This window comes from Drosophila bipectinata, chromosome 3L, assembly GCF_030179905.1.
Source record: "Drosophila bipectinata strain 14024-0381.07 chromosome 3L, DbipHiC1v2, whole genome shotgun sequence".
Taxonomy (NCBI): Eukaryota; Metazoa; Arthropoda; class Insecta; order Diptera; family Drosophilidae; genus Drosophila; species Drosophila bipectinata.
In genome coordinates, this window is record NC_091738.1 from 11,880,881 (window position 1) to 11,891,937 (window position 11,057).

Here is an 11,057-nt window from a genome sequence, read left to right on the forward strand (position 1 = left end):
CTTGGCTTGTTGTCATTGTTGCTGTTGTTTGTGTAACTTTGCATTTCTTTGCCTCGCTTGGCTGGTGGCTGGTGGATGCCCCCCGTCTCAGGAGTGTGCCAAGAGAAGTGAGGGAATCCGGCCGTACAGGGGTTATTCGTTGCCGCAAGACATTGGAAAGGTGTCTGCCAGGCTGTCACTCACACTCACCACAACTCACTGCAGTTGTTTGTTGTTATTCTTCTGTGTGTGTTTTTGCATCTTGGGCAAAAATTTGCATATACGACCAACAAAGTGTATCCTGTACCCTGGTACCCTGTCGCTGTCCTGGACAAATACCACTATCCTCAAGCTGTGGGCACTCTTTTTTTTTTTTTTTTTTTTTATTTTAACGTTGCTTTTATTTCTTGAATCTTCTCTTTGCGAGACTAACAAGAGGTGTATCAAATCTTATATTTTTAACTTAACTAACAGTCATATTGACTGATACGGAGTTAGACGGCCCTAAAAATCGATTGCTGGGTTGGGAGGTCGTTGCGTCTAAGGCGGGATACGCTAGAAACCCGAGTCAATCCCCGAGCGAGAAAATTTGGGTGCGAAGACAGTTTTTCTTTGTATAACTCTTTTTGCTTCTGGATTTCGTCTTTCACTGCGAGGATGCCCAGATCCCGGTGGATGTTTTCGTTGCGAACATACCAAGGTGCCCCTGTGATAGTTCTCAGGATTTTTGATTGTGCGCGCTGTATGATGTCTATGTTGCTGCTGCTCGCGTTCCCCCACAGCTGGGAGCCATACGTCCAGATTGGCTTTAGGACTGAATTGTACAGTAGTAACTTGTAGTCTAGGCACAGTGGCGATCGTGAGTTTATGATCCAGTGGAGGCTGCTGGCTTTCAGTTTTAGATGCATCTTTTTGCATTCGATGTGCTTACGCCAGGTAAGTCGTCTATCAAGGTGAACGCCAAGGTACGTTACGTCGTTAGCTTGAGGGATCTGCATGCCGTTTAGTAAAAGCGGAGGGCATGTTTGTCTATTAAGAGTAAACGTTATATGTTTACACTTTTGTTCGTTTATTTTAATGCGCCAGTCGGACAGCCACCTTTCCACTATTGTGAGATGATTAGCCAGTTGGGTTGTTGCCTGCGTTGGGCATCTGGAGCGACTAAGGATAGCGGTATCATCGGCGAACGTTGACGTTGTTAGTTGTGCGCTCGTAGGAATATCCGCAGTATACAAAACATATAGACACGGCCCGAGTGCGCTTCCCTGTGGAACTCCAGCTTCGATGGTGTAGTCGCCCGAAGTAGCTGCGTTGCATCTCACTGAGAATACCCTATTGAAGAGGTATGATTCCAGTAGCTTGTGGGTGTATGTTGGCAAATACGTTTTAATTTTGTGCATGAGTCCGATGAGCCAAACTCGGTCGAAAGCTTGAGATACGTCGAGGAAAATAGCGCTGCAGTATTCTCGTTGTTCGAAGGCTGAGCGTATTTCGGATGTTAATCTGTTCACTTGTTCGATGGTTCCATGGTTTCTTCGAAAGCCAAATTGGTGTGCCGGGATGATATTGCAAGCTTCCAAATGTGGTATTATGCGAGTTAACAAGCATTTTTCAAACAGTTTAGACAAACAAGATAGAAGGCTTATTGGTCTGTATGATGACGGAATTGTGTGGTCTTTTCCAGGCTTCGGAATCATTATAATAATGGATTTCTTCCACTTTTTTGGGAAATAGCCAAGATTAATGATTCCATTAAATAGTTTGCAGACGACCTCTATAGCGCATTTTGGAAGTTCGATCAGCATCTTTGGGGTCAATAGGTCACCACCGGGAGCCTTTTTTGGTTTTAGCTCTCTTATGACTTTTTCGATTTCGTTCGGCCGGAATGGAGGTGCGGCTGGCTGAGGGGAGGACTCTGGCTGAATTACTGGCAGGAGGAATGAATTTGAGGCTGGGTTTGGCTGGAAGACACTTTGGAGATGTGTGGCGAATGTTTCAGCTCGGTCTTCGTTGCTGCGAGCCCAGCATCCCGAAGAGTTTCTTATCGGGGTGGTCGTTTCAATTGGGGCACTAAGATTTGGGTGGGCCCTCCACAGGGGGTACTTTGTGCTTGTTGGCGAGAGATTCTGGATGTACCTCAGCTGTGCATTTTCTTCCTGTTGGTGAAGAGCCTGGTCGAGTGATCGGGTTGCTTCCTTAAGGCGTTGTTTTGAAGCTGGTGATCTGCTGTTTTGCCAATCACGACGCGTGCGCCTCTTTTCTCGCACGAGCTGTTCGATTTGCTGATTAGATTTGTAGTGTTTGTTTCGGTCTACTTCTTTCCTATGAGGAGTAGAGATTTTAGCTGCCGCAACGAGTACTTCTTCCAGGGCGCTCGTAGTGTAGTCGATGTCCGATTCCATGTTAAAATCCGGGGCGAGTTCTATGTGGGCACTCACGTACTTTTTGTATTTTAGCCAGTTTGTTTTTGTCGTCGTCAGACTGAAGGGGTGTTCGGTTATTTCTGGGCTTTGAAGAAGCGTTAGAAGCACAGGCGAGTGGTCTGATGATAAGTCCGAGACTGCTTTGGCACTTATTAGATTGCGAGGTATGTTTTTTGTCACTGCAAAATCAATAAGGTCTGGGAGCTTTCGTGAGTCTGTTGGCCAGTATGTGGGACTTCCAGGGGAAACGTAGTCCAGTTTATTTTTCACATTTATAATTGCATTGTACAATTGTCTTCCTTTGGGAGTCACTAGACGTGATCCCCAGTGCGTATGTTTGGCGTTGTAGTCTCCTGCGGCTATAAATCGATCCCCAAGTGAATTGTAGAAGTCCATAAATTGTCCTTCCGAGATTGAGAAGCGAGGAGGGCAGTAAACGGCAGCAATTGAAAGGATTCCGTTGCTTGACTGAATTTGTATCGATGTGGCCTGCAAGAAGTTTGTTGCAAACCTTTTGTGAAAATGGTGTTTAATTCGTTCTCTGATTAGAACTCCAGTTCCGCCGTGGGCTTTCCCATCTGGATGATCTGTGCGGTAGATTGTGTAGCCTCTTATATGAAAGTTGTATTTGCTTGTAAGATGCGTTTCCACCAGTAGCATAACGTCAATATGGTTTTCGGTCAAGAATTGTGACAATTCTAGTTTATGCCGTGAGACACCATTGGCGTTCCACATTGATATTCGTAGCGCCTGCATAGATTATTTGGACTGTTGTGCTACGAGCAGCTGTATCACCATGTTCTGGTTTTGAACAAGCGTTTGCATGGTCGTTTTCATGAATGACATAAGCTCCATCATACTTTGTTGGAGGGTAAGCATCATAGTTTCCGTTTTGCTGTGTGGCTGTTCTGGGGCCTGTTGAGCGCTTTGAGAGTTAGGCTGAATTGGAATTTCCCTTCCAGATCGTAGAGCATCGGCATAGGAGAAGCCGTTGGTGGTGTTTAGTGGACCGAATGAGGATCTCGCAGCTTTGGCGAAGAAGACGTCTGGCGTGGTTTTTGACGAAACGTACGCATTCTGTGGATTTTGGTTGCGCGTTGCGGTCGCTTGACGCATGCGACTCTTTAACTCCTTATACACAATACATCCTCTATAGTTTGCCGTATGGCTGCCTCCGCAGTTTCCACATTTCTTCACGGTACTGTCCTTGTTTGTAGTGCAGCAAGCGGACTTGTGGGCGTCCCCGCAGACTACACAGACAGCCCGAAGTGTGCAGTAAGACCTTGTGTGTCCATACTCTTGACAATTAGTGCATTGCACTGGACCGTTACGTTTATGTGGCTCTTCAACAGTGATTTTCCGATGCAAAAGATATTGCAGGTTGTAGATTGGGTGGACTTCGTTCTTCTTCAGCGACCTGCTGTCAGGCTCGAGCTCGACCTTGAAGAGGGGTTGTGGCTTTTTATCTTTATTTAGAATGTTAATAACATTCTTGGCGGCGAAGCCCTTTTCTTTAAGGGCGGTTTTTATTTCCTCGACGGTAACATCAGGTTCTATTCCCTTTACTACCACTTGTAGGCCCTTACTGCTTTTCAGCTGGTACGTGTAATAGTTTTTCTGTACAGTGTCCAGATATTTTGACACTATTCGGAAGTGCTCTTCAGTCTTGGTTTGCACCTTTGTTTCATGGATGTTCCCTTTGATAAGCGGAACAACATGAAAGTTTTCACCGTTCCCGATCAACGACGCAATTTTGTTGACCAGGGCACTCGAGCTTTTTTCCCTAATATAGATTGGAGGGGGCTTGGGTTTTTTTGCGGTGTCTTGGGCTGGTTGGTTTTCCTCAGCCTCCGCCAGTAGGGCAAATCTGTTAGTAGTGGATCTGTCTGGTTCATTATCGTTGTTCAGGACACGGTTAATTTTTGTTTTGTTGCCTGCCGGATTACTCTGCGGGCTAAGCTTGCGCTTAATTTGGATGTAGCGATCCATTCCAGTCTGTGTGGCCGTTGCCGCTTTGGCACTTTCCGAGGTTGTTGTTTTTGTACTCGCTGTAGTCGTTGACGTCGTGGTACTTTGAGTTGCAGGGGTTTTCGCTGTTGTTGCAGAAGTTGTAGCGCTGCTTGTTGTTGGTGCGAAATTTGTTTCCGATATTGGAGGGGGGGTTTTACACTGCGAACTCCATGACGCGGGAGTCGGAGTGAGCAGAGCGGGTGAGCAAGACCGTGCCCTTTGGGTTTCAGCGGTCAGTAAAGCCGGGTTGCTTTTAAGCGCCGATTTTTCCACTTCGGTATCGCGGGTTGAAAAGTAAGAGTAGAAGCCGTTTCTTTGGTTCACTGAACTTCTACGCTCGTTCTTTTGGTCGTTGCTCAATGAGCTCATTGCGTGGTACGTATTTTTTTTTTTCAACAATGCACTAGTTTTGGTTTAGCACATTACAACTGTTATAAAAAAAAAAGCTTGTCTGTCGCTTTTAATAAGTTGTATTTCAGTGTCTTTTCGCTTATATTGGCGAAAATATAAGCGAAGTGAAGTTTTCCCGGAGCTCGGACAAAGCACGTCCGCTCAGTTCGGTAGTTCGATTACGATTCGTGGTAGTTCGTGGGCACTCTTAAACGCATTTTCGCGTGCTTTGCATTTTTCAGAAGCCAGCTATTTGCCATTTGTCGCCACCTTCGGGTGGGCATTAAGGAACTTGAGTTACAAAAACAATCCAAAATTGAATTACAAATTGAAAGATCAATAGGTTGAGGATGAGGTAACAAGGATTTAGGAAAGGAAAGGAAAATAAGACTTGCTAAAGGTTGAGCTTAAATCAGGTCTTCTAAAAAAAGGTCTAAAAATTAAATTTTTTTCATTCTTATAATTTTCATAGAATATCTTATAGGTTCAAGCCCTCTAACCTAATCTGTTTTCACACCCTTTGTCAATGCACTTACATGTGTTCTACATTAGCGACAAACAGTGTTAACAAATTGAATATAACCCTCAACCCATTACAAAACATTTCACGGTCGTGCCAAGACAATTCTCTATTCTCCGCTTGCGACAACTATTTTGCGCGTCAAGTATTTGTTCTCCAGCGCCCACCGCCCACCATCCTTAGCCCTTCAGCGAATTAGGGGGAGTGGCTGTATCCTGTTGGCACTGCAATTGGCGTGCATGTAATGGAATTGGCTGCGGTTCAACGGTGCGTATGATTAACTTTATAGCGCCATCCACCGAACGGAAGGCTAAACAGAGTTCCAGTTAACGAGAAGCCAATTTCCCTTAAATGCTATACTATAGCTAGAAATTGCTGGGTAGTCCCAGCTCCCTGTTAGCCCGTTTATGCTAATTGTTGTCATAGTTTCTCCATTTTCTGGGCTTTTCTGTTTTTGGTGACACTGAGCAATTAGGCATCTGCCACGATATACCGTTTGTGTTGACTTTATTGATTGCCTGGTGAATGTCACTCGCTTGGCGAGAACCCGCAATTAATGGCGAGGAACTTTCCACAGTCTAATTTAATTATACGATGCCCCAGAATAGCTAAAGTTCGGTCTGGTAATGGTAACGCTTTTACAGATTTTCTACAAACATATACTTAATAGTGGTTGGGTTATTCGCTTGTCATGTTTGTTAACCTTCTCCACCACTAACCTGCTCTTAAAAAAATTAAATTTTACAATGCGCAGCCATCGCAATGACGTTCTTACATTTCCCCATTATTTCTAATGTGTCTCCATGCCAAAGATTCTGCTGAGTAATCCGGCGAAATTGTTTTCTTCATGGTCCGGATTCCCGGCTCCGGACTCCGGCAAAATGAAAATATCTATATAAAAGTTAAATATTCATAACGTGCTCATAGCTCATAGCCAGGCAATTCAATAAAGCGGAATCCATATTGAATTGACTGCCACCGATGGAAAATTTCCATAAATAACCCATTCTGATGGCAAGATTGGCACTTTATATAATCCCACTGTACATCGGCGAAGACAAGGCGTGGGAATTGGCCCAAATGTGGGGGCATGCCACATGGGTGGCCACCACCTTGAACTTGTTTTAACGGTTTTAAAGTGTTTTGGCCATTGGGTAGCGGGCGGCCAAGGCTATTACATTACTTTTCACTTTTTGTTGAGCTCAACGGGTGGTCCCTGGCTGGTGGTCCTTGCTTCTAGCTCCTTGCTCCCTGCTATTGACGTATTTTCAATTAAACCTGGCCACCAGGCACATCGACGAGTGTATTTATGGCATTTAGTTAGTTCTATTTATATGGGGGGGTTGTGGACGGGATGGACTGGCAAACAAATAACAACATGAACGTGGATGGAGGTGCCAGTGTCAATAATGTAACTGAAGCTCGGTAGTATACATATATCCCCTATTCTATGGCAGATAAATAAATCGTACCGAATGAGCCCACAGGAGCTGAGCGGAAAAAACACGCGTACACCCACACACCCACACTCACACGCACTCGGTCATGTACACACACCACAAAAATGTAAATACATATACACAGACAGTGGAGAGTGTCTTTCTGGGAACTTGGTCCGCTTTTCCGCTTTTCCTCAGCTTGACACAAGTGGGAAGTCAAGCAAGTTGGACACGCGCTAAGTTTTACAATTTCCCGCTGAAGGTCTCAGCACCTCATTTCCCTCTCCCGCTGTCGACGACCTCCCGCCGTCTGTGACATGGCAACAACGGCGCCCAGAGAACAAGTAACGCACATTTCCGTTTCCGCTTATGCCACAAAATGGCCAAAAGTGGCCGCCATTGATGGCCCGTTGATTAGTTACGTTTTTTGCCGTGCCTCAGCTTAATTTCTCTCTAGTTGTTGTTGTTACTAAGTTTTCTGTTGTTGTTTTTGCTGTTTGTGATGTTGTTTGCAGGCAGCATCAAGTACGAAGCGAAAACAAACGCAAAACCTGCCGCGGAAACTGTTATTCGAACAGAAAAGTCCAACCGACGCAACAGACGGACTCTGGAGGACTGAAATTCGTAGACTCAAATCAGTGGCTGTCTGCAAGCTGAGAGAATGTCTGCAAGCTATGCAGAAAAAGGGCGCCAAGTTTAAATTAAAAGTAAAATACTATTTAACATAAAACAAAGATACAAATAAATATTTAGGTACTAGTTTTGAATTAAAATACGTTTGAATGCATCCTTAAAGTATGCTACAAATATTTTTAAAAGTAAGCTAAAGTTTGGTATTTTTATTCCTTTGAAATAATTAACCACAATGAGACCTAATATTTAAATAAAAACATTAATTTCACGTAGAAACAATATTAGTTAATATTTCACAGCCCTGATGACAGAATATTTTTCCAATTTTAATTTATAAATAGCATTCAGTTAAAAAAAATACCAACACCCATTCTTCATTCTTTGGAAGCAACATGGCAACTCTGGTTTTTGGGGGCCCTCAGGCCCAACATCTGACAACTCTAAGTTGCATGTGAAATTTTTGGAAATTGCACCTAAAATTTACGTTTCTGTGGCCGAGCTCCTGCTTTGGAGTCACCGGTTGCGTAACAATACGCACCTGTTTGTGGTTTCTGGCGTCAGTTTCCGGATTCAGCTCTCGGAATGGCGTTGGCGCTGCGTATGGCCCGATTTTCAGCGGGTCCGGCGATTCGCTGGCCCCAAGATCGCCGCCGATTGATTCGCCTTTGCAGCGCTAGGTGAGACCCCGAAGCCCCATTTATCAATTGAGTGATTAAAATCCAATTATCAACCCCCAGCGATGGCGTTCCAACGATATTGTGCTCTAAGCGCAGGGAGTTCGCCACAAAACCGTCTCCGGCACCCTCGCAAATCAAGCGGAATGTGGCCGCAGAGATAACCAGCGTGGGTAAGGTCATCTATGAGACGGGCTGGGATGCCAATAAGCCACATATGAAGAGTCACACCTCCCCAACCCCGCCGTCATCAAAAAAACCGGAGGACGACAAGAAGCGCAAAGATACGGCGGATACCATCAAATCTAAGCGCGATCAAATGCGGGACAATATGCAAGACTATATCTTTACGCGCTATTTCAACTACGTTAAGAACTATGACAAAGTGCTGGAGAAGAACTTCCCCAAGGCCATGCAGCTGTATCGGGTTTTCTTCGACGGCGTCAAGACCTTCTTTGGGGACATGAAGCGATTCCTGAAGATCGCCCGCATAGCCAATGACTCGCCGCAAGGCATCAGGGTACTAAATCGACAGGAGCTGGAGCTGTATATGCAAATGCCCCGAGACATGATAAAGGTGGCGCCCGCTTTGATCGGCTGTTCACTGCCAATGGTTGGCTACGCCTTCTTCCCCCTCGTGTAGGACTTCTCTCCTGCTTAGTACTGTTCTTATATTAACTTGTAATTCTCCTGTAGCTTCTGGTATCCCCGCACCTTTCTGACCAGCCATTTCTGGACTCCGCAGCAGCGCTCTGAGTTCCAGATCTACTACATGAAGCGGCGGCTGTGTTACAACAAGCCGGTCTTTCGCTGCCTGCAGGCCAAGCTCAAGGCAACCGCTGCTCACCCAAAGCACGCCCAGTTCGCAGACATCCTGGGCCAATTGGGCAGCGGAACCCACCCGACGCCGGAGATGCTAATCGATGTCAAAGACATATTCGTTGATGGACCCTACTCACTACTGGGAATGCCGCGAAAGCACGTAGTAGGTTATGTTTAAAATGTATTAATCTCAATCCTCTCGAGAAACCATAGGATTCTGCCAAATGTTCCAAGCACTCATATGTACCTTTATTTTTGTAGAAAAACCTAGTCAACCTCCATGGCCTACCCAGCAGCATATTCAAGCGGCATCGTCTGCATGAACACGCCTTTCTGGTGCACTACATGGACCAGGCGATAAACCGCGAGGGTGGAGTGCACAACTTGCCACTGCCGGCTCTGCGCTACTCCTGCTATCTGCGCGGCCTGAATCCAGAATGCCTGAGCACCGAAGAGATGATCGAGTGGCTGCGCAACTGGGTGAAGGTGTCAACGTCCATTCAAGGCGAGCACATCACATTGTTCCTGCATCTGCCCATTCTGTTGGGCTACAACCATCCCAGCAACTGGAAGACCATCTACGGCAAGGAGGACAACTAAGCGGGACCCGCTGCCCATTTACGTTGTTTTGTGAATTGTTTTTGGGAGACTGTGCTTTAAAAATCGGATAGATTAGACTGTTACGAACGTGTTTTCTGGCGTGGAAATAGAACTGTTGAAACCAATAAACCACAAACACAAAAATTAAAACAACGAGCACGTGTGTTTTTCCTAAAAATAACACTTTCTTTTATTTTCTCCATGGTGGTGGAAGTTCATCAAGCAGTTACTTTCGTTAAAAAATTATGTTTTTTTTACTTCTTGGCCGCGGCCTTCTTGCCACCCTTGGCCTTCTCGGCACGCAGACGCTCGCGACGATCCTTCTTGAGGACGCGGGGAGTGCCGTCAGCCTTGGTGCGCTTCTTCAGTGTGTTGAAGGCGATGGTCAGCAGCTTGTTGCGCTGGCGCTTGGCATAACGCAGCTTGAAGCGGTCAAAGTCGTTCAGCTGGGAGCGCTGTGGAGAAGAAATACTGGGTTTAATATTTGGAAAAAGTACTCTTCACATCCCTACTCCTAGTTTATGGTGTCAGATTAAAAAAAGAGCTAGCTTCATATATGTGTCAGCCGGCAATTCCTATCAAGAACTTTCAACTATCATCATGTACACTGAGTAAACGGTAGACACCCTCTTCTTGTCTTGTACATACCTTGCAGATGTTCTGTGCCTTGACGGACCAGGGGCTGACCTTCCACTGGGCCTTCAGGTCGCTCTCCGTCCAGGCCTTGCGGACAATGCGCGTGGGCGCGGTGTAGGGGAACTTGATGCGGTACTTGGTCAGGTGCAGGTTGCTCAGCCTGTATTCCTGACGGGGCACACCAGTCAGAGGGCCATCGACCAGAACCTATAAATCAAAGATCAATCATTAACTAGTGTTCTCATACATTCAAGAGGCCGCATCCAATGTTCTTCTAGCTATTGCTTGTCTTCAGTGGGTTAAAATAGCTTCATTTATGTGTCAGTTGGCACTTCCTATCAAGAAGACAAATTATCATCATGTGCAAGCACTAGCATTTCAGACCATTTGTTGCTGCTGCTCCCGCCTGTGGAACTGGATGCACTTACCCTGTTTTGGTCAATGACGTCGACGATGGCCAGCAGGCGTCCCTTCAGGGGACCTGCGGAGGCCTTGGCAATGCGACCAGTTTGTACGAATCTCTCGAAAGGCTGCAAGTATGAAAAATCATGAGCACCGGAAAATGTAATACTTTATGCCAGTCTGCGCGTTGCTCGTGTTGTTGTAGAGCACCACGTGAAATATTTTCAACCCGGAATTCTACATTATTTCAACAGTTCGAGCTTCAGTTTCATGTTCCACATGGGCAACGCACTGACCCTTGCACTTTGCTTCCATATTTAATTCATCTCCTGCGACCCAAGTCGCTTAATTTTCACATTTTCAACCGAATCGAAGAAAAGTTAGCTAAATCTTACCATGACGCTAACCGGAAAGAAAGAGAAGGAAAGAATTTTTTTGACAGCTCTTCGCTAACATGGCGCCAGTGTTGGTTAATGTAGGGCTGTATTTTTGGGTATTTTTAGTACTGTTATCGAAATACTAGTTGGTT

The 11,057-nt window shown here is 45.6% G+C and overlaps 2 protein-coding genes across 3 annotated transcripts; one reads left to right on the forward strand and one right to left on the reverse strand.

The window, feature by feature from the left end:
* The first annotated feature begins 7,792 nt into the window (after positions 1-7,792).
* Positions 7,793-9,643, forward strand: LOC108124772 (LETM1 domain-containing protein 1). Of its 2 annotated transcripts, none has more exons than XM_043213095.2 (4): positions 7,793-8,071; positions 8,132-8,707; positions 8,765-9,071; positions 9,152-9,387. In XM_043213095.2, the coding sequence occupies exons 1-3, from the start codon at positions 7,977-7,979 to the stop codon at positions 9,066-9,068; spliced, it is 975 nt and encodes a 324-aa protein (XP_043069030.1). In that variant the 5' UTR covers positions 7,793-7,976; the 3' UTR covers positions 9,069-9,071; positions 9,152-9,387. The 2 variants fall into 2 exon arrangements, with proteins under 2 accessions (XP_043069030.1, XP_017096105.2); XM_017240616.3 differs by having other exon boundaries at positions 7,794-8,071; positions 8,765-9,053; positions 9,152-9,643.
* An 8-nt stretch (positions 9,644-9,651) lies between these two features.
* Positions 9,652-11,052, reverse strand: RpL14 (ribosomal protein L14). The gene is made up of 4 exons (XM_017240617.3): positions 10,924-11,052; positions 10,555-10,656; positions 10,139-10,333; positions 9,652-9,945 (listed from the first exon to the last, which is right to left on the reverse strand). The coding sequence occupies exons 1-4, from the start codon at positions 10,924-10,926 to the stop codon at positions 9,745-9,747; spliced, it is 501 nt and encodes a 166-aa protein (XP_017096106.1). The 5' UTR covers positions 10,927-11,052; the 3' UTR covers positions 9,652-9,744.
* Between the last annotated feature and the right edge of the window lie 5 nt (positions 11,053-11,057).

Excerpts from the sequence above, each read along its gene's own strand:
- LOC108124772 (XM_017240616.3), top strand. The coding sequence starts at position 7,977 with ATGGCGTTGGCGCTGCGTATGGCCCGATTTTCAGCGGGTCCGGCGATT. Across the intron at positions 8,072-8,131 it reads ATTCGCCTTTGCAGCGCTAG|CGATGGCGTTCCAACGATAT; the intron begins GTGAGACCCCGA and ends ATCAACCCCCAG. Across the intron at positions 8,708-8,764 it reads TACGCCTTCTTCCCCCTCGT|CTTCTGGTATCCCCGCACCT; the intron begins GTAGGACTTCTC and ends ATTCTCCTGTAG.
- RpL14 (XM_017240617.3), bottom strand. Across the intron at positions 10,334-10,554 it reads ACGTCATTGACCAAAACAGG|GTTCTGGTCGATGGCCCTCT; the intron begins GTAAGTGCATCC and ends TTTGATTTATAG. Across the intron at positions 9,946-10,138 it reads AGGCACAGAACATCTGCAAG|CGCTCCCAGCTGAACGACTT; the intron begins GTATGTACAAGA and ends TCTTCTCCACAG.